Source organism: Carassius gibelio, chromosome B13 (genome assembly GCF_023724105.1).
Source record: "Carassius gibelio isolate Cgi1373 ecotype wild population from Czech Republic chromosome B13, carGib1.2-hapl.c, whole genome shotgun sequence".
Classification (NCBI taxonomy): Eukaryota; Metazoa; Chordata; class Actinopteri; order Cypriniformes; family Cyprinidae; genus Carassius; species Carassius gibelio.
In genome coordinates, this window is record NC_068408.1 from 8,364,690 (window position 1) to 8,387,654 (window position 22,965).

At 37.6% G+C, this 22,965-nt stretch overlaps 1 protein-coding gene across 3 annotated transcripts; it reads right to left on the minus strand.

Moving 5' to 3' along the window:
* Nucleotides 1-586: 586 nt before the first annotated feature.
* frmd6 (FERM domain containing 6) lies at nt 587-22,594 on the minus strand. Of its 3 annotated transcripts, none has more exons than XM_052573242.1 (15): nt 22,163-22,594; nt 14,275-14,621; nt 13,764-13,854; nt 12,135-12,214; nt 11,961-12,037; nt 11,374-11,560; nt 8,986-9,141; nt 8,836-8,901; nt 8,682-8,750; nt 8,382-8,556; nt 7,533-7,841; nt 7,217-7,339; nt 5,897-5,988; nt 5,648-5,711; nt 5,305-5,512 (listed from the first exon to the last, which is right to left on the minus strand). In XM_052573242.1, exons 2-15 carry the CDS (start codon nt 14,371-14,373, stop codon nt 5,454-5,456), a joined length of 1,647 nt encoding a protein of 548 aa, XP_052429202.1. In that variant the 5' UTR covers nt 14,374-14,621; nt 22,163-22,594; the 3' UTR covers nt 5,305-5,453. The 3 variants fall into 3 exon arrangements, 2 of the variants coding, with proteins under 2 accessions (XP_052429201.1, XP_052429202.1); XR_008156635.1 differs by having other exon boundaries at nt 5,477-5,512; nt 5,648-5,739; nt 22,163-22,593; XM_052573241.1 differs by lacking the exon at nt 5,648-5,711 and having other exon boundaries at nt 587-5,512; nt 22,163-22,592.
* Between the last annotated feature and the right edge of the window lie 371 nt (nt 22,595-22,965).

Sequence of the window (22,965 nt, forward strand, 5' to 3'; positions counted from 1 at the left end):
AACATTTTCACTCGCAAATCATGTTTATTAAAGATTATGCATACACATTGGTTTGACTTTAATAAGAAGAGGAAAAAGGCAACGGCTTCATCATAGATAATAATATTATATATAATTGCTTTATAATTTCTTCCCAATTGTATTGCTTATTTATTCTGTAAAAGAAAAAAAAAACATTCTATCAAGTCTGTATGAGTGTATTTTAATGCACATTTAATATAAACATTTTATATGGTTTTATATATTATTTATTATACAAATGTATATATAAAATATATATTTATGCCACGAAGATTTTTATATTGTTCTATTATTTAAATGTTAAGGTGCAACACCACCAACAATAATTTTTTTGAATAAAAAAAGTAATGCAAACTCCAAAAAAAGCTTATCAGGGTAATTAAAAATGATTAAATGCAGTTCAACAGGATTGCGTTTTATCACATTTGAGAAACTTTAAACTGTTGTAACCTGTATCAATTACTGTGTTATTCATGAACAACATCAGGAAAGAATGATTCACGGGATAATCTGGAGCACATTTCTTTAAAAGTACTGCAGACAAAAACAACAAGACCAACTGTACTACAAATGAAGGTACCTTTTATTGCAAACATTTGATGACTTTGGCACCTGCAAGGCACAGAATACACTGTCATGAGTGAGCAAATGAGTCGAATGGGTCTGCAAAAGAATTGGGGGAAATCATTTTCACATAGGGAATTCCTTTCACAGAAAGGGCAAAGTCTAGCTGCAGACACAAAGGGTAAACAGTACATGGAGCCCACGTATGATCAGTTGCATGTGTTCAGTCATCATAAACTCCAAAAACAATCAAAATTAAAGCTGCAAGCAGCGATGAACGGGCCCTCGCACCCGGGCTCACCGGCAGCGAGTGGCTTTAGTTAATAGGTGAACGGTGAGAAATATGCGTTTAAACTCATAAATATAAGTAGAATATATCAATGTTTATTCCATATATGTGCCAATCTTCCTGTTGCCAGCAGGTGGCGCTATCATTATAATGGAATATTGGCCTTCAGATGTGTTCAGGGAAGGACTTTTATCGAACATCTGAGGTTTGGGGAGGATTGGACATTTTATGCCTGAGTTACAACAACATCCTATTTCATGGCGAAACAATGAAATTTGTCAGGCCGCCATGGACACGCCCTTTAACGAAACCTCAAGATCTTCGCAATTTAAGATCGCAAAAGGCTTTAGATTACACTGACCAAGTTTGGTGTTGATCTGAATAAATATCTAGGAGGAGTTCGTTAAAGTACAACCCCTGAAAATGGCCAAAACAACACTAATTTTGCAGAGAATATTCCAAATAACTGACTTCCTGTTGGGATTCGGACTTCGTACCAAGAGACTTTTTCGTAGATATTGGTGTGTTACATATGTGTACCGATTTTTGTACATGTACGTGAAACATAGCTCAAGGCGCACTCCGTTTAAAGTGTATACGCACTCCGTTGAAAGTGTATAGGTGGCGCTATTGAGCCATTTTGCCACACTCGATGGAATATTGGCCTTCAGATCTGTCCAGGCCAGGACCCTTATCACACAAGTGAAGTTTGGGCAAGATCGGACATTTTATGCCTGAGTTATAACATCTTTTATTCCCATGGCGAGACATTGAACTTCATCACGGCGCCATGGACACACCTTTTAACAAAAACTCAAGATCTTCACAACTAAACATCACACAGGTCTTTAGATTAGACTGACCACAAAAAAGACATTGATGTCATAAAATTTCTAGGAGTAGTTTGTCGCAGTGTAAAATATGTAACTTCCTGTTGCCAATAGGTGGCGCTATGACTATAACTGAATATTGGCATGTAGATCTGTTCAGGTCAAGAGTCTTATCCAACATGTGAAGTTTGGGGCAGATTGGACATTGTATGTCTGAGTTACAGCAACTTCCTTTTTCATGGCGAAACATCGAAATTTGTCAGGCCGCCATGGACCCGCCCTTTAACGCAACCTCAAGTCCTTCGCAATTTATTATCGCAAAGGGCTTTAGATTACACTGACCAAGTTTGGTGTTGATCTGAATAAATCTCTAGGAGGAGTTCGTTAAAGTACAACCCCTGAAAATGGCAAAAACAACAGCAATTTTGAAGGGAAAATTCAAAATAACCGACTTCCTGTTGGGATCCGGATTTCGTACCAAGAGACTTTTTTGTAGGTATTGGAGTGTTACATGTGTGTACCAATTTTTGTACATGTACGTGAAACATAGCTCGAGGCGCACTCCGTTGAAAGTGTATAGGTGGCGCTATAGAGCCATTCTGCCACACCCGGTGGAATATTGGCCTGAAGATCTGTTCAGGCCAGGACTCTTATCACACATGTGAAGTTTGGGGAAGATCGGACATCTTATGCCTGAGTTATAACATCTTTTATTCGCATGGCGAGACATCGAACTTCGTTGCGGCGCCATGAACAAGCCTTTTAACGAAAACTCAAGATCTTCACAACTGAACATCGCACAGGCCTTTAGATTAGACTGACCACAAAAAAGACATTGATGTCATAAAATTTCTAGGAGTAGTTCGTCGCAGCGTAAAATATGTCACTTCCTGTTGCCAATAGGTGGCGCTATGACTATAACTGAATATGGGCATGTCAATCTGTTCAGGTTCGGAGTCTCATCAAACATGTGAAGTTTGGGGCAGATTGGTCATTGTATGTGTGAGTTATAGCAACTTCATTTTTCATGGCGAATCATCGAAATTCGCCAGGCCGCCACGGACACGCCCTTCAACGAAAAGTCAGGATCTTCGCAATTTAACATCGCAAAAGCCTTTAGATTAGGCATACCAAATTTGGTGTTGATTTGAAGAACTCTCTAGGAGGAGTTCGTTAAAATACAACACATGGAAATGACCAAAATTACACAAAATATGCTCATAATATTAAAAATAACCGACTTCCTGTTGGGTTTAGAATTTCGCTCCAAGAGTCTTTTTTGTAGGTATTGGTGTGTTACATATGTGTGCCAATTTTCGTGCATGTACGTGAAACATAGCTGGAAGGCTGTTGATTTTCTTGGTATAGGTGGCGCTGTCGAGCCATTTTGCCACACCCTCTTCTGAATCCTATATCAGACGAAAATTTTCACCAGGTTTGACGCGTGTGCAAAGTTTCATGACTTTTTGAGCATGTTAAAGCCCTCAAAAATGCGATTCATTCGGGAGAAGAAGAAGAAGAAGAAGAAGAAGAATAATAATAATAAAAAACAAAGCAGATACAAGAGGGTCCTCGCACCTCGGTGCTCGGGCCCTAATTATTATAAGATAGCTTCAAATGTTTTGCTGCTTTACAAAGGGGCAGAGAGGTGAATGTGAAGATGGGTGAGGGTCTCTATAGGGACTGCACTAATGTTTAGCAGAACACGAAGGCCCGCATGCACATGAGCTTTTAAGTGCTGTTAATCCAAACCGTCCATGCAAAAAAGAGGAGCTTTTAATTGAAAGTGGGTTTACTGCACTGATTCTTCATCTGTAGTGTCTACCTTCCTTTTTATTGAGTGTCCATACACTCTCTTTTTTTGTTTAAATGGAAGAATTGCATGTTGCAACCTATACATAAGGTTTCTAATACTGTCTCCCATTAACAGCTTAATACTGACAGGCAACACACCATTAAAACACACACACACATAGTCTTTCTTTATAAAACTACATAAAGAAATAACCTTCCAGTTTGACAGATAATCATCAGACGTATAAAGAAAATGGGAAACTGTAATGAAAAGTCTATGGAAGACGGATTTTTCCCCCTTGATCACCAACAGTATCGGCTGTGTGCAAACGGCTCTAAATCAAGAGCCTCAACGGCCTGAAATCCCATCAGTCGTTCATCCTGCGGGGCGGCACACCCGGCACTGAGCCCTCTGATTATGATGCTCACATGATTCACTTACCACAATCCCAAAAAGCTCATTAGGTTTAGTGTTATTCTTGGAGTCGAGACTGGGGCGCTTCCTTGAAGCCAAGGGTGGAAGTAAACAGGAGTGAACATTAGTTTCTGCACTCAACCTGCATAGTGAATTTAAGGCACTGAAGGGTTTACTAAGGGCAGCACACACACGCACACGCACACAGACTTTTGGAAACTTTGGTAAGGCAGATTTTTCTAGATTTTAGTATTTTGGCATTAGGATATTGCAGATTCTCTTGTTTTGGATACACGCACACACATACTAAATGACCTTAAAGGGATAGTTCACATAAAAAAAAGAAAAATTCTATCATTTACTATCAGTCTGTACATTTTTTCTTCCTTCTGTGGGACACAAAAGGAGATGTTTAGCAGATTGTTCATGCTGCTCTTTTCCATATAATGAAATTAAATTCATAAATTTCAAACTTCTAAAAAATGACAAAATAGCAACATCCATTCATAAAACTAGTATATGTCTTTAGGAGATCTGAAACACAGACCATAGTCAGAGTAGATGCCATACTGAATTTAAATGAAGTTCACCCACAAATGGAAATTTTGTTATCATTCACAGTACTCACCCTCATGTCATTTCAAACCTGTGTGGCTTTCTTCTGTGGAACACAAAATAATTTATTTATAATTTATATAATGCTGTTCCCTTACATTATATGGACAAAAAACACAATGGAAATCAATGGGAACCCAAACTGTTTTGTTATCAGCATTCTTCCCAATATCTTCTTTTGTGTTCGGCAGAAGAAAAAAAATTGGAACAACGTTGACATGAGTAAATGACAACAGAATTTTCCTTTTTGGATATACATGGCTGGAAACGAGGCTGTAGTGATAGACTTACAGTCTTCAAAATGGTTTCCTAGATCATGTGGAATTCTTACAACTTTCAAATGTTTTTGTCTTCTTAAAGTGTTCTAGATGTTATTAAATAAGAGTACAGACCATTAAACACACTGTACTTTCAACCCTTGCAACCTCATTTTCATTCCTCCCATCATGTCCCTACCCTGACTAAGGTCTATAACACAGAAGATTTACAACTTCTTTTTATTTTACCAGCCTGGAAAAGTGCAACAACAACGGTTATCAGAACTTCTCTTTTTTTCTCTTCTTGTGTTCCACAGAAAAAATAAGATGGGTTTGTAACAACCTGACAGAATTTTTTCCCTTTTAATTTGTTCTGAGGCTCTTTTCAATACTCTCTGCCTTAAACCACGAATTCTGGTTCTGCTTCGGTGGTTAAGTGTTCTGTGGTCAGATCTTCTCTGTCCAGATCCAGAGAAAAATACTTGCTGGTTCTCTTGATGGGAAACGCATGCTGGTTATTCCGGATGCCTGTGCACTGATCTGCAAGTCCCTGGTACCCGCAACCGACCGTGTCCCCGAGGTCTGGCTCGCAGCCAAATGTATAGCTATGTGCGGTGTCCTGGCAAAGCTCCGTCCACTCCTGACAGTTCCTCTGGAACAGACGAACATCATCCAGTGATTGGCTGTGCCGGTCTGCAGAGCCCTGGCCCTTCATGCCCGTCGCCGTCTAATAAAACAAAGACAATAAAACGCACATCAGCACTTAGGAAACTAACAAGCCGCATTAAAACACAGAAATCACAGACTACACTAACTCTCAACTAACCCTAAGATCTCAGAGAGCGGTTAGCTGTACACTCACATGAATTCACAGATGAGAAACGACAGTGCTGTTGGGTGTAGGGTAAGGCTGCCCTAAACAAATACTGTTAAGAGCAAGTGGGGTTACCAGCACTGTTAAAAGAGATTACAGGATTACTCAACAGAACCATGCAGCTCAGAATGCAGAGTGGATGTCCTCGGTTTTTCTTCAGTGATTGAGACCGTGTCACTTAACAGCTGTAACGTGTTGTGTGTAAACGTGTGTGTGTATAGGGGTGTGTAGGTGCACCTGGGGAAGACATTCGATGCTCTGGCCCCTCATTCTCACGATGGTCTCTGATGAGCTGGATGTGGAAGAACTGACTTCCTTCACCACTAACCCTGAAATGCACAAACACAAATGTATTAACAATAATTTTCTCTTCTTATCAGACATTTGAAGCTAACTAAGGTCATTCAAAGTACTTGTCAATCAAGACAAATAGATTCTCATACTTTTTTGTGACTTCCACAGCTTTTCCAGCCATCCATTATCACTGAATATGGATTTTTAAAAATCATTTTCTAAAGCACAGGAAAATAATTATATTGAATTTCTAGTCAATATAGGCCTGGTTTCACAGACAGGGCTTAGGCTAAACCAGGATTAGGCCATAGTTCAATAAGGACATTTAAGTTATTTTTATAACGTTTCTTAGAAAAAAACATTAGTGCTGTCCATCTTGAGACAAAACAAAAGCATTGATATATTTAAGATCAATCAGTGCACATTTCTTTCAGTTGGAACAGCTCAGACTTAAATGTAAGTGTTGGACTAGGCTTAAGCCCTGTCTGTGAAACCGGGGGAAATATTTTAGAGGAGAGCATAAATTGCCATGGCTTTTGGGAATTGATCAATCTCCAATGACTTTTCCAGGCCTGAAAATCATAGTTTCAAAATTTGGCTGACAAAGTGACTAAAAGGTGTCACTAAAAGGTCAATCTACAGCTAATGTCTGCCTCCAGTAGGGGTTGCACGACTACTGATTTCTACTAGTTGATTTTTTTATTTAAAAAAAAATACTCTAGTTACTCGACTACTCGTGGTTCATGCTACTGTAAATGAAAAGATATTAAATCATCTTTTTTTTTTTTTCAATAAACGCTTATTAATTCATAGCCTTATGCAACAATTACATATATAAAATTGGCAAAACTTTATAATTATGACATTACATATTAAAATTTTCATATAAGAGCAAGTATTTGTGTCTATAACAAAACACTACATTTTTTGTATCTGCATTCAATGTCGTACAGTTACTTGATAAGATTGTTATGGCTATCCTTTTTTTTTCATAGTTATCACTGAACAAGTATGCCGTGTTAAACTAAAATAATTATTAATTTATAAAAATAAAATTTATCACGCAAGCAGAGAGATCTGATCATTTGAAAACGACTGAATCAATTCAATGTGCACATTTTCATTACATTAACTCTTTAAGCGAGTCTTAATGAACTTCACTAAACAAATGTGTGCATGTCTCGCAAATCAGCAAAAGATAAAGATGCAAACATGTAGGACAAGTAAAAAATGTATCCATATCTAAGTTTATTATTAGCCTACCAGAGCATCCATTGTTCTGTGCTGACAGCATGTCCTCTGTGATGTGAATACACAGTTCCTGGTTTAGATCTAAATCGTGTAGATCTTCACAACTTTTCGGATCATCAACCAGCATCTCAATCTCTGAAGAAACATAAACACATAGAGACTCTGAGCAATGAAACTGCTACTGCTTCAGTACTAAGATTAGTACAAATGTATCGGTGCACCCATTTCATCATACAGCATTTATTATTGATACAGTTATTACTTATGTAATGAATCACAAATATTGGCTGTCAGAAAAGTGTTATATTCATCTGCGTGTCTCCCCTACCATCTTCATCCAGGCAGTGCTCCTTGCTGCTGCTCTCGATGCCAGACGTGTGTGTGCTGGCATGACTGGTGTTGGAAGACGAGTGTGTTCTCAGCGGTCGGTGGGGTGTGTTGGTAGGTGTTCGGAAACTGTCAGTGTCGACGCCGGATGTGCGGGAGCTGCCATGACTCGTGGTGGAGTGTCTTGAAAAGGGATTGGGTCGTGACATGCTGCCAACACTGCTGCCGCTGGCACGTGAACGCTGCTCCAAATGATCCATGTCCGCCTCCAGAGCATCGCTGATATATGACTCCCTGTACTGCTTCTTTTCTGAGAACACACACAGTTTAATAATGTCAACCATATGCTCTGGGTCCTTTGTAAAACAAAACAATCAGACTGCCATGACAACACAACGAAAGAAAAAAAAAAGAAATGAAAACTGTATTCTGCTGAGTATGTCCATGATGGTAAAGTCAGTTAATTATTCATATTTTCAATCATGATTTATACACTGGAAAAACTGGTGTAAGAAACTATTTTCGCTCAGAATTGATAGCAATTTCACAAATAATTACAAAGAAATTGCAAGTAACATTGAATTTAACATGAAATTTTGAGGTAGGAAGACTGAAATAGTACTTTTTTGTAAAATGAATTCCAATAAGTGGAATTATACAATGGCATATACAAACACTGTATATGCCATTAAATTGTTATTTTTTAATTTTATCACCTTGCTTGTTTTAAAGTTCTATATCTGTCAATATATATATATATATATATATATATAATTTACATTTCAATTACCGTACTAGATTAAGAAATGTTCTCATTCCAGCAAATCTATTATGCATATTCTCAAGATACCTTCATTTTCCTCCAGTCGCCGAACCTGTTTCAGCAAAGGCTGCAGGTTCATATACAATCGGTGGCTGTTGCTGAGCAGCTGGAGAAGGTGTCGTGAGCGCAGAGGACAGCCTGTGTAGTAGATGAGCTTCCTGGCTGAAGGTAAACCATCAGGAAGAATCTCAAACCTCTTCCCCTGTGGACAGGAAACGAGTCAATGGTTGATTCCTCTGAAAAGTGTAAACACTGTGACCCTGATGGGACAGAATTATATACTACGACTTTGTTTGAATCATACCAATAAAGTACTGTAATACTGACCACAAACACCAGCTTCCCCACGTTGGTCCAGGGAAAATCATACAAGAGTTGCCTGACAGTTCCCACATTCTGAAAAAAATTCAATAAAATATGACCATCACTGCATAGAGGTACAAAATGTTCGGTAAGCTCAGTAAGTGTTCAAACAACGTACCTGAAAAATCTGAATCCCACGTAAGGTCAGTCCCAGAGTTAAAGAAGCATCCAGCTCTTTTTTATCCTGAAAAAAATAAAAATGATCATCATATTTGAAAAATCAGTCTTTGTGCACACACTCGCACAGAGTCAATAGTTCTTCTCTGACCTTGTAAAGGCGGTAAAAATGAACAGTCACGTCGTCTAAGAGTGCTGCTTCCTTTATGTATTTCAGCTGGGCCTCTGACGCTGTAAGAGCAAACTGCTCTTTGTGCATGTTTGGGATATGACGGAGAATATAGTCACATCCTCTCTTTGCAATTACCTAGAAAAGATAGAACCAAAAAAACAATAAAGCACACCTTCTGACTGATAGACTTACATGATTTTCATTTTTTTCTTAATTAGTCTTAATTGAAATAAATTAAAAGTTGAAAAGAATGGCGTTTATTAAAATATTAATATTTTGTAACAATATACACAACCGTTGAAAAGTCTCAGGGTCAATCAATTTGTTTCTTTTTTTTATGAAAGGGGGTCATACAACATTGTTAAAAAGAACATTATGCTGTGTTTCTTTAGTTCAGGTAGTTCTGTAGTCAAGGTTCAAAAAACACATTCGTCACATTATTTACATTATCGGTGCTCCTCTTTGCCTTGCCTTTCTGAAATGTGTCGATTTTTGCAAAGCTCATTGTTCTGAAAAGTGAGGTGGTGTACGCTGATTGACCAGAAATCCAGTGTGTTATGACTGGCCAAATACCTCAAGCGTGTGACGGAAATGTTACGCCCCTTACCATACGGTGATGCCGAGTCCAGGTCAGAACACCGGCACCACAAGACAAAAACAATAAAACCCTTATAAACAAGGCATGTGCTGCATCCAGTGGGGACATAATTACGGATTAGAATGACTTCCACTGTTAGAAACGACAAACAAGCACTACTCTACACACTCCGGTGATTTCAGCGCCTGCTGTCTCACTAAATAAGGACGTGAACAGATGAACAACATCTCCAGAACTGCTCTGACAATCACTTCATGAGCATCTGACCGTTTGATTTGATTAAAACTAGCATCACATCACATACACAGAACTGTAAAGGAACATCAACCCGTCAAAATAAAAGTCCGGTTTAGTTTAGTTATTGCGGGTTAGTACTAAAAAGTTAAGTTTGCTTAATTTTCAATAATTAAAAGATAAATTAAATTAATTTTTTGTGTGTTTAATGTTTAATGTGCATCTCAGAAAATGTTTTATTTAAAACCCCATTTGAATGGCACTTAAATGCACTTAATTCATCTGTCAAATGTATTGTCATTGTTCACAGTTACAAGTACAGACAGAGAAACAATGGGTAATAATTAAATGTTTATTTTTGATGTATGCATTGCATTCTATGCATTTAAAAAATAAATAAAAAAACAATTCTATAAAAGGAAACTTAGTTGTTCATTTTAAGAGACCCAGGATTCTTATTTTCTCTTCCATAATTAATATTGCACTTTAATTAAGCAAAAACACATTTTATCCGATTACTCGATTAATCGCTGGAATTTTTGGTAGAATACTCAATTACTAAAATATTCGATAGCTACAGCCCTATTACTTACACAACAAAACAACGTCTCCATAACATGGCACCAGTAGCAACAGTGAGAATAAAAGGTAACGTAGACGTGGGGGCGTGTTTAAACAAGCCGTTTTATGGGTAGTATGATTGAATCTTAATTTTTATAAAGAATCTCTCTATGGATTTGAGACTTTAACGTTACAGTTCTTCTGATGCACCAAGAGCTTGTAACACTCCAAAGAGAAAATTGAAATCGCATCATATGACCCCTTTAATACTTTTATTCAGCAAAGATGTTCAATTGATAAAACAGTTATAGTACATTTATATTGTTAGAAAAATATTTTGTTTTTGGAATAAATCCTGTTCTTTCATCAAAGAGTCCTGAAAAAAAAGGAACACAGGTCCCAAAAAATATTATTTTTAAATTGTAATAATATTTTACAGTGAAATGTTTTACGGTTTTCTCAGGACACCCATTGGCAGGTGAGGAAAAATGCTTATGTTAAACCACTGCTGATTTGTTTTTTGCTGATTTAGAAAAAAATAAGACAGATATAAAACAGATATAATCCTAGTTGTCAGCCTTGGCTCTTGTGATGTCCCTGAACTCATAACATTCATAAAAACACAAAAATCTTAATCACAGTGCTGTCAGGCATGTCTGTAATCCCTCAGAGTACAACAGCACAGTCCATCTCTGACTGCACCATCATGCAGTAAAGCAGTGTCTCACACCAAGCCTAGAGCTAATGCACACAAGATTCTTTTTAAAAGCTTTCGGCTATTTTTAACCTCAATCCTCTACATGCACTGATGAACAAAGCATCTTTTTGCAATGGGTTCTGTTAAACTCAGAGACAGCACAGTGCAGCCTATAAACCACACACAGAGGGCGGTTGGAGCACATGCACATTTACCAAGTTAGATCAGCATAATGATTCATCGGGAAGCCGTTTAATGGGGTGCTGAGCAGACTTACCCAGGAGGGAAAATATGCTTCCGGCTGGAAATAGGCACCAAAGTGTTTGTTCCGTTTGAAGTTTCCCAGGTCAGCCTGCAGCGCAAATGCAGCCATAAGGAAATAAGCCTCTTCTCTCTGGATGCACTGAGACTGCAGTATCTGCTTCCGCAAGTGCCAATAGTAATAATACCGTGCCACACGATCACTACAAGACAGACATAGAACATGATTGAAAAACACGGTAACACTGCGAAATATTAAAAACGGTTTTCAAATGTTTTTTTTCTTTTTTTTTGATCACTAAGCTGAATTTTCAGCAGTCATTACTTCAGTCACATGATCCCTCAAAAATCATTCTAAGATGGTGATTTAGTGCTTAAGACAAATTCTTATTCTCAATGTAGAAAACTGTTGTGCTGCTTAATATTTTTGTGGAAAAACAGTGACACTTTTTCTGAATTCTTTGATGAATAGAAATAATATATTTGGATATAGATTTTTTTGTAATAATGTAAGAGTGTATGGCACTTTTGATCAATTAAATGCATTTAATCTTACTGACCCAAAACTTTTGAATGGTAGTGTACATAATGCATGTGTCTCACCTGATAAGTCTGCCATTTTCAACATAATACTGTGCTCTGAAGTGAACAATCATTGGAGGTCCAAACTGGTCAATTCCCTACAGTTGGCAAAAATTCAGTCAAAATGTGGAACAAAATAAAAAAAAGTGTTTGTTTTTTTTCTCCAAGAAAAATGTAACTGTGTGTGCACGATACCTTGCTGGCTTCCCGTTTCCACTCTTTTGGACAGTATTTGGAGAGTTTCTGTCCCAGTTCCATGTATATGTGTTCATTGTCTAGGAGAAAAAGCAGTATTATAACACCGAAACACAAATGCATTTAGATCTTTAATGTTTGTGAATATGTAATGGATCATGGGGACAAAGTCAGGCAATTACAGCAAATAAAACCATGACGGTGGACAAGACCAGGAAAACCGATAATAACCAGCAGACTGGTTGGGGTGCAGTTGGAGGATGGACTGCAGTTAAGAAATGGATGTACAACTTTGATATTAGAGTTGGTTAATTTCAAAAGAACACTCCACTTTTTTTGAAAACAGGCTCATTTTTTCAACTCCCCTAGAGATAAACAGTTGGGTTTTACAGTTTTCCAATCCATTCAGTGGATCTCCAGGTCTGTTGGTAGCACTAATGATGCAACTACAGAAGAGGAAAAATATAGAAACTATTTGTTCATTTTTGAGCAAGATGCTAATGGTCTTATCAGATTAAGTGATCACTGCTATAAAAAAAAAAAAAAAAAACACTGACCTGTGGATATGCTATCAAAAAAGATTGTTCCTTTAAACTTTTTTGCGCTATTTCCATCTTCCCGGTTTAAAATCGACATCGTGTTTATGTCACAATTTATGACGCGGCAAAGGACGATAGTAGATTGTTGACACTTCGCTGTCTATTAAGTTATACATGAGACTGCATGTTTTTACCCAAGGAGAAGATGCGTCACTTAATTATTCACAACAGCATGGGTTGATTTGCTATGACAGATGTTTCAGACTGTGAGATGGCATCGCGCACATTAACTGAGAGAAATGTTCATGGATCCAAGGAGAGTATTTGTTTTTGCATTGTAATAAGAGTTCGGCAGAAACGCGATTCATTCACTTGGTTAGCATAACCGTTTTTACAGCTCCTTGACACAACCCCGTCAAAAATGGGGGCAGCTTTGGCCTAATGGTTAGAGACTTGAACTAGTTACCCGAAGGTCACCGGTTCGAGTCTTGGTGCTCGCAGGAGTTGTATGTGGGACGGAGTTAATGAACAGTGCTCTCTTCCACCCTCAATACCCATGACTGAAGTGCCCTTGACCAAGGCATTGAACCCACAGTTGCTCCCCGGGTGCTGGATATATAGCTGCCCACTGCTCCGGGTGTGTGTTCACTTCTCACTGCTGTGTGTGCACTTGGATGTGTTAAATGCAGAGCACCAATTCCAACTATGGGTTACCATGACCAATGTAAAAAAAAAAGAGGCTTATATAAATGCAGATTGTGCCTTCAAAAGTTAGGTACAACAGTGCATTCATATCCATGTTTTTGATGGTGAGTGCAAATGGCTGTGTTTTTGTTTGTGTTTTTAACTCGATGGAAGCAAAATGAAACCGTCTGATTCCGAAGCTGTGTGTGTTGTCTGTTGCCCCTCTTCCCTCTCCACTACGCACCACACCCACTTTTTTTTTATTTTTTGTTTTAAAACTGTGGTGAGAACTAATCAGTGCTGAAAACAGGTGGTTTCATGACCCTTTAATAAACGAGTCAATGTGTAAGAAGATATAAAGCTGTTTTAGCCCATTTGTATGTTTTTGACAGTTTTTGTGCCTTACTCTGAATAACACTGAGGCCGAACAGGTGACAGTCCTTCAACCTGAGCATATCACAGACCTGCACCAGCAACTCCTGACACACAGTCTTAACCTAAGAGAAAAGAACAGATGTATTAGAGAGAAAATGACATACTGTGCATGTTTGAGTAGTGGGGAATGGGAAACAGGTTTCACTAATACAATTGTAATGTTTTATATCATTTTGCTGTCTGCAACATTGGCCCCAAAAAGTTGCTTCTCAAACGCTTACCAAACTGTGAAATTACAAGATATATTTTTACAATATTTATTTGTGATTAGATTATGTTTTCAATGCAAGCCAACACAACATCCAACCAAGTCCCAAAAAGGGCATGTTCAGAATTAGTTTTCCCATCAACAACAATCTTTGTATATGATACAAAAAGATAAAAATAATTGCAATTGCATTTTTTCCATTTATTTTTAAAATCGCAGGAAGCTGAGCTGTCTTAAAGCAATCACCATTTTGTGTGGATGGAGCTTTACTTACACTGACTATGACGTTGAGCGTTTCATCATTCGGGAGGAACACACACACACACCGGCGGTCCTGCATCGTCTTGTTATTGTGGAAAGTCAGTTTGCTCATGTTTGAGAGGCTGCAGCCTGTAGATCAGTGCCCCTCACTGGAGCTCCACCCCTGAGTACCTCCCAGTCACGATGGGATCAGATAACTCTCACACACACATAAAAAAAATAAAAAACATGCATACATACACACACACAATCAGACCCGGTGATCTGAGAATCTCAACCTGACTGTTTGACACCAGCGGTTTCTCCTGGATCAACACACAGTCACACCACACAAACACACAGCAGCCCCAGTGCCCGATTCTGAAAAACAGAGAAAGACAGAAATAAATTTAAATTAAAACATTCATGTTTGACAGGTATCTCACATAAATATAAGAAAGGTATAATCTACTGGATTTTGTAGGGAACACAAGAATTGCAGCACTGGATTTCTTCTTCACAGTACAGATGTCAGAAAACAAGAAAAACCGTTTTTGATAGTGATGGACAGCTGTGACACACTGCAAACAAACATTATGTGCTCTGCATTTGTATTTAGGTAGAAAATATAGTGCACATCTTTCTGACATTTTATTATAATATTCAGCATCCTAATATAAAGGATAATGTACCGTCAGCCAGTTGTTATTGCAAAATACAGATTATATAAACAACAGTTATAGTGTTCACTTATTATCCACAATAACAGTACATTATCCTGCTTACTACAAGGCTGGCCATCAAATAACACACTGACTTAAACTGATGAAGTTGAAAGCACTTTCTATTGGTTCTTTTCTATTTGTTAAATTAAATGTTAAGCATCTACTAATAAAAGTAGTCCATAACAATACTGAAAATATTCCGCATGACAACACAACACAACAAACATATAGAATAGCATGTCTTTATTTACAATCCTCTTATCCAACTGCAAAGTCCAGAAACTTATGAAAGGATTCAAAATTCCCTCTGTGATTGTAGACATTTTTGGGACACAACATCTCCTTGAACAGATCTGAAACACTAACAGACTGACATCTATCTCTTTCTCTCTGCTTCTATCAGTATCTGTGATATGAGCACGGGCCTACAGAAACTGCTGAGCTGACAAAGTGGGTAAGAAAATTACAGTAAATTATTACCATCACTTATTTCTTTGATCCCTTTTTATGAATGAATTCCATCTCAAATGACAACAAATACGCCATATTCGATACACACAAACAGCAAATGTTATCTCTCAAATTTAAAAAGGAATATTCCAGGTTATTTTCAACCTTAAAATTTATGCACCTCAAGTGTGTACCAGTCAAGTCAACACAGACAATTTCCTCAGTGTATATCAATGAACTTAAAATACTATTAAGTTGAAGTTAGGGATGCACGATCATGATTTTTCATGGGCGATTCCGATACCGATTTTTTTTTTTATACGCAAACTGGCCGATTTTTTTTAATAAAAAAAACAAACTGGCCAAACTGGCTTTTGGCTATTGAAAACAATAACCGTAACAATCTGAAATTAACGGCAGTCACTGCACAGTGAGTAGCCTACATTCAATACATCCATAGATGGTACAGATATCAGCATTTAGCTTTTGTATTTGAATTGGGTTGAAAGTACATAGAACTGGCCTTAAATTAAAAGATTAACCGTAATCATGTGAAATTAACGGCAACAACTGCATAGTTCTACAATTCAAACACCACAATCAACACACATTCAATGAGATGTTACTTAATTAACATTCAGTATTTTAGTTTTTAAATTTGGTTTAAATTTAAAACAAGGTCTTTACCAGTGAGACTAAATAAAAGTTTGCTATATAAATATTATTCCAAAAAGTTAAAATCGAATAATGTTGGTGCGAATAAAACAAAGATGCAAAGTGTTTCATTCATCCAATTAAATAAAAAATAAGGTAATGATTCACATCTACATGTTTTTACTTGAGCCAATGAAAAATAAATAACTATTGCCTCAAGTTAAACAAAATTTAATGTGTCATTACCCTAAATTTTTTTAATTGGATGAATGAAACACTTTTTTTCAGTGTGCTACAGCAGGTGATTTTAAAATCAAATTCAGTCAATATAATTTTAAGGTAAAATAAAAATCATCATCCTATACAGAACGGACGTTTACTTCTGGCTTTTCAAACATACATGCAAGTTCTACTTTACAAAAAAAAAAATCAGTTTAGTCTGTTTCGTTTCTCATCCAACACGAGAGAAGTTGAACTGACCATCCCTTCACTGTCTCCGCTTGTGCAGGGCACGGACAGGTACAGTACACTCGCACTACTTCAATGAGCGCAAAGAGGGGACTCTTATTTTGTGCAGTAGGCTGTTCCCTTCCTGCTATCTGTGCCTCAGACATGTAGCTCTGCACTTCCAGTGCTGAACGGCTGCCTGTGTCCTGCGCACAGATTTCGAAATACTTCCACACAAATGGTATAGTGAATGATAACGGTGTAGTCTGTTCACACGGGTGCACTTCCGGAAAAAAACGCTGAAAAAAAAAAAGACCAAAAACCGGCCGATTGCGTATTTTAAGAAAAAAACGTCCGGTTCTGATTTATGGCCGGTCAACCGGTGCATCCCTAGTTGAAGTTGCATTTTTCATTGTAAGCTCAAAATATCATAAGTAAATTACACCAAACCTTAGCACTTGAGTCACTTTCCCATCACATTCTGCTGCTAATCTATACATGAATGGGCCAAAAATACACACATTAAAAAAATAGAAATAAGGAATCAGTTTACCACACTAATTTAAACTATTTTCTTCATATCTTATTTGTTTCCTTAAATTTACTGCCATTTGGATCCAACAATTGATAAAACATTCTTTGTGGTTTGTGGAACTGTCCATGCACTGCCACCATGTCATTTTCTCAGCTCGCTTGGTTGGTCTTTATTAAAGCTTGTTCTACTGTAACATTAAAAGAAATGATTTCAGCAAGTATATGTTACATTGGAAAAATGTCAGGCAAAATGCAAAATGGAGTAGTGAGAAAACTTTGCATGAGCGAGAGACAGAGAGAAGAGGAAAATGTGCAGCAGTCAGGAGAATTCCACCCAACATCTGCTTCTCATTCCAACAATAGAGGCCTTTGATTCTCACACATACACACACACACTCTGCTTCACTACTACAGATGTGTGACGTTCAGATGCATACATTAGATGACAATGACGTGGGTTTTGGCTTTTCGTGTTATGGTTAGGAGTTCATAAGGGATTGACTAAATTTTCTAGAAACATTGCCAAAAGGAAAGCAGCCAAACAGCCCAAAGGGGCTCAATAACAGCCCTAAAATCATATAATCTATGACTTGAATTATTTAAGTTACTTTCTGAAGCCATTTTAAGATGGTACTGCCGAGGATTGCATGAATCCACATTTGTAAGGATGTGTGACATTATGTGTGACAATATATGTGGCATTTCTTTATTAAAAAGATGGGGAAACTTCCTGGATAATTTTTAAGATGAAAACAACCCACATGCATATAAAGTCCCAGACACAGACAGTTATCATCTGCTACAGTATTAAGGCCTATGTTCTGCCTGTCATCCATGTCATCCTGCCACCGCCTCATTTTGCCTTCAGGGATCAAATCTTACCTTTTCTGAAAAGACAACTGCTGAAGTGTTTAGTTTTTACGAGCCATCTTACATCATCCACCGTGCTTTTACCTCTCAGAATCAAAACATAAAACCTACAGACAGAACAACATTCCAGCAAAGTTAAGGAAAATGTGCTAAGAAAGTTCCAGTAAAAAAACTAGTAAGCAAACATGTAAGTATGAAAGGTAAGGAAATGCCACTGATAGGTGGAATCCACATGTTCAGACCTGCTCAGACATTGTTGGTCCACAGTTATTTAGTATGATTGTAATCCCAGACACATTCCTCTTTTCACATGCACTGAACCGTTTCTTTATACCGGAGCAGAAGACACAACTAAAGGAGTAGATCAAATCTATACACCTGTTATTAAACCCATTGTATTAAGTTCTTAATTCATTGACAAAATCAGATAAGTTTTCCTCACACAAAAGATACAGAAGAGCCTTTGGCAAAGGAGGGTTTAAAGCACAAAATAAAAGTGTGTAATAAAGGATAAAGACAGAGGAATCTGGAGTGTATAAAACAGGTGTAAACAGTTCAGATGGAGGTCATTTGATACACTTATTTTCTGCCAGCTATGATATCTTATTACTAATAATATTGTTAGTAGTGTTTTTCCACCAATGTTTTATAATAATGCTTTTTTCCTTTTTGTAAAAATTACATTTAAGCAAATAAAAAGAAAAGTGAATTGAACCCGAAAGAGAAAAAATAGTTTAAATTTCAACTATATTTAAATAACAAAACATCTATACAAAGAATATCTGAAGGAAGTGACATACTCATAATGGAGTAAACACAGATGAATTTCAATATCATGATCTAGTTTCATGTTAAAACATTTTAACCACACCTGCGTGAGTAATTACTAAAAAAAAATCAGTCATTTTATGTCTTTTGAACTTTGAAGGATATACAGAAATATAGGCAACTGTTTTCAACATTGATAAGAAATTATAACAAATGTGACACTGAAAATTTAGCTTTGACGTCACAGAAATAAGAAGTTATTTTAAATTGCGATATTTCATAAAACAAGTTTTAACTGTACTTTTGTAGTTTTGGTAAACATAACAGAATAGTTTCAAAAACACTTAAAAATCTTGGTCAACTTTGCTTTTATTTTATTGAAAACTCCTCTTGCAACTCTGATCTATGCCCTGTGCATGTGACGCCATGTGATAAATCAGTTCCTAGTATATACATCATAAGATTACTTTGATTTAGAAACAGCTTTAAAATGATTATTAATGATTGCGCATCCAGATTGTTAACAAAAGTGCTGGTGGCTGAATCTGGATAGGCATCATAACTGAACATTGTCTTTTCAAGACACTGAACCCAAAATAATGCATTAATTTACAGTTGAACATTATTTATACTGCATCTTCACTGTTATTCTGAGCAACTCAAGCTCAGTAATAATCAAGTAAATTTTACACATAGACTATATTAACTAAAATATTTTAGAGTACTTCCATCCATTTAAATATAATTGGTAGGCAACAAACTCTTACATATTACTATCACACAAGGATCACTATAACACAGCTGTTGGAGAAGCAAATAATAAAGGCAACACAAAGAACTACATACAAACCACATTAAAAGGACAAGGGTGCTGCACACGCAATAACAACAACCCTACAAACAGACAATAACCGTGTCAGCTCAACCTACCCAAACGAGCCGGTACACCAATCCATCTCTACCACTCCTATCTGCCACTGAGATGGAGATCAGAACACAAGCTTTCTTTGAAAATGTTAAAGAGTTACACAAAAATAAAAAACTTGTCATGTGAGAGATAAGTTTCCTCAAAGACGCAGCATGTTCATGAGGAGTGAGATTGTGAAGTCATGCTCATGCAGGTGCACAAGGAAGTTCAATAACTTTGTCTTATAATTGATCAAGTTTGCCTTATTCATGGCTATTTTTCCTGTTTGCTACTGTGAAGTTGCTTTTAAAGAAAAAGAGCTTTATAAATAAAGGTGAAGACAACCTTTTAGAAAAATATTATTCACTTTTTGAGGATCACAGAAGGTCACACAGATGAGACACTAAAATCACAAGCAATACCTGGATTTTAATGTCTTTCTCAACAGCATTAATTAGGCAACCTTGTGTTTACGGTTTAGATACATGATCACAAAACATTCTTTCAGGGACATTTCCAAGTTAGCATAATCAGATGAACCATTTTCTCCAGAATCTCACGGACGGGTTAAACCAGAGATGGCAGAGGAATCTTTACTCTCTCGGGAGAAATCTTTTTTTTTTTTAACATCTATTCTAGCTGCCTTCAGGCAAATAAGACTTCACGAACACACCCACAAACATGCACACATTTACACACACACACACACGAAGAGCAGCTCAGCAAAGAAAACATCCTGAGGTTAAAAAAAAAAGAAAAGGAAAACAAAAACAAAAGGAGAGCAGAAAATGCTTTCTGGCACAAAACCACCACAAACAAACACACAAAGCAAATTCAACACTATGCCCCACAAAACTAGACCTCATTATTCTTCAGGGCATGACATGAGAACACACACAGGATGTGACTACAGATCGACTCAGGCAAACCTGCATCAAAGCAAACACACTGACAAACCTTCAATGACAAAGTCAATTTGACATGTAGGACTGGAAGAATGGAATCCTACTCTGGGTAAAAATCACAAACACTTTGAGATTCAAATTATAAAATTACACAAACACAACTTATCACGGGCAATCGTTGAATATATAAGCTTTAGTACAGATTTGAAGTTGTTAAAAGAGCAAAACAACTAAAATTCTGAAAATACAACTGACTAACAACTATTACTAATAAACTTGACATTTATTTTATCTCCTAACAAGTTATCATTGAGGGGCCAATGAAATGATCCCCCTGCTGGTAACAAGCAGAAAGACAGCATAAGCCGTTCCAGAGACCTACACTTCAACCTTAAGCATTAAAGATTTCAGTGCTTAGAGAAAATCACTGTAACACAAGAGAGGAAAAATGAGAGACCCTTAAAACACTGATCAGTATAGAGTTGCTCTGGGCTAATATTAAAACCACCCTGACCGCAAAGAGGAAATTGTGAACATTCCTGAATCCAACAGGGACGAGGACAGAGAGAGGAAGAATAAGAATGAATCTTTTCCGATTCGTGTCGTGTTGTGACGCGATTAATCTGCAGGTTCCGCAGAGATTGACATCACTTCCTGATGGTTTGGGGTCACTATTCTGTGCATATAAAAATGACGAGTAATTTCAAAATGAACCTATTAATGTCAGTGATTGTTATCCAGCATAGTAAACATACTATTTATATTGCAGTCAGTTTTAACACATTCTCAGAAATATTTAATACATAAAAAAAATCATGTTTAATAGGTCTCCCAAATCTCAAACTTGCGTAACATTGTCATAGCAGTGCTGTAAAGCATGTTTTACCAAACAATATATATAAGTTCTCTCAAAATGTTATATCAGTACCCAATATTTTAATATTAAGAATGTTAATGGGATGCTAAAAGGGAACTCGGGGTTTCTCAGACCCCATAAAGAAGTAGACATGCCTGTGATGCTCTAAAATGCTGTCTAGATGGGCAGCACATCCAATTAAAGACACATCCAATGGGACTTATTATAGCAGACATTTACTTGGACAAACCCCCAAGGGTTACTTATGTAGGCCATTGAGCTGACTGGGTACTAAACCAACCCAAGTACTAACACATTACTCCAAGAATAGCCAGGGAATGCCATGTTATGGTCTAGAAGTGGTTTAACGACCTAACCGTTGATTTAAGCGGTAGAAACGTACCAAGGTAAACACATTCTCCGCCAAAATCAGGGTAATATACCACGGTGAAACAATGTAAGAAGCTTTCAGAATCTTTCCACTTCGTTGTGAAACATCTCATAACGTGGTGACTAATGCCAAGTGAACAAAGTTTTACTATAGTAAAATTAATTGTAGTACTTGCCCTCTTGGTGGAAACTAATTTATCGTTACCATGGTAAATTTGCAAGGCAGAATGCAAACACACTGCTGTGTTTTGGTCAAGCTCCATCAGACAGCGTGCGCGCGCGCGTTTATGTGTGATTCTGCGGGCCATCGCTGCCACGTAGAAATAAGTTATTTGGGAAAAGCAAAAAAACTTAACCCTCACTTAACCCTGGCACCCTTACAGGCGAAACACTAAAGTTAATACAACAAAACTCACCTTCTTGGTGACGGTAATGCCGCGTATTCCCAAAGTATTTCCAAACACACCTTCCTCCATGTAACTCTCGCTTTGGTTCTTCTCTGTGCTCCCCAGTCTAGCACATGATCCCGTGCTGCAAACTCAACCCCATCGGGCTCCCCAACTCTCACAAATCACTATACATGTGGAGGGAATTTCCCAACCGTCTGTAAGAGGGGTGACAAACTCCAAAGGAATCGGCCGGAAACGCGTCTGCTACACGGCGCCTCTTTCCCTCAGTTTTTAAAAGCAACGCAGAGGTTGTGCTATCTTTGTACGGTCGAGGTGTTTACATTTAACCAAGCGTGGACCACCCCCCTGCAGCTAAAGTTGGTAGTGTCCACGGCTGCTCAGCATACCTTTCCCTAGCCTGCAGAAGAACCGATGAATCCTGATACTAAAGCGATGGATTGCATTATGAATATTAATGACGTCCTGCAGACGTTGCCTAGAAACCCTCCTGGAGCGTCCACTCACGTATCTAAATTAATATTCATGAACCAAGCCTTCTCCACGGCAGGATTCGCCGTCGTTGCAGCGCCCTTTGCGTTGCAGCCAATCACGTATGCTTTTTAGTCAAACGTCACGTTACGTGCTTAATATTCATTAACCAAGCCCTAGCCCTGGTAGCCTGCTGAGAAGAACTGGAGCTCTTTTTCGACTGAATGCTGTAATTCAGGCTGGAGTGGACTGAAATAACCGTGCAGCGTTGCCAAATCATCTAAATACACAGTTTCTTTTATGAGTAGAGTGACTTTATTTTCTGCGTTTTGTTTTTTCCC

Excerpts from the sequence above, each read along its gene's own strand:
- frmd6 (XM_052573241.1), bottom strand. The coding sequence starts at position 14,373 with ATGAGCAAACTGACTTTCCACAATAACAAGACGATGCAGGACCGCCGG. Across the intron at positions 12,215-13,763 it reads CGGCCTCAGTGTTATTCAGA|ACAATGAACACATATACATG; the intron begins GTAAGGCACAAA and ends TTTTTCTCCTAG. Across the intron at positions 8,751-8,835 it reads GTGGGATTCAGATTTTTCAG|AATGTGGGAACTGTCAGGCA; the intron begins GTACGTTGTTTG and ends AATTTTTTTCAG.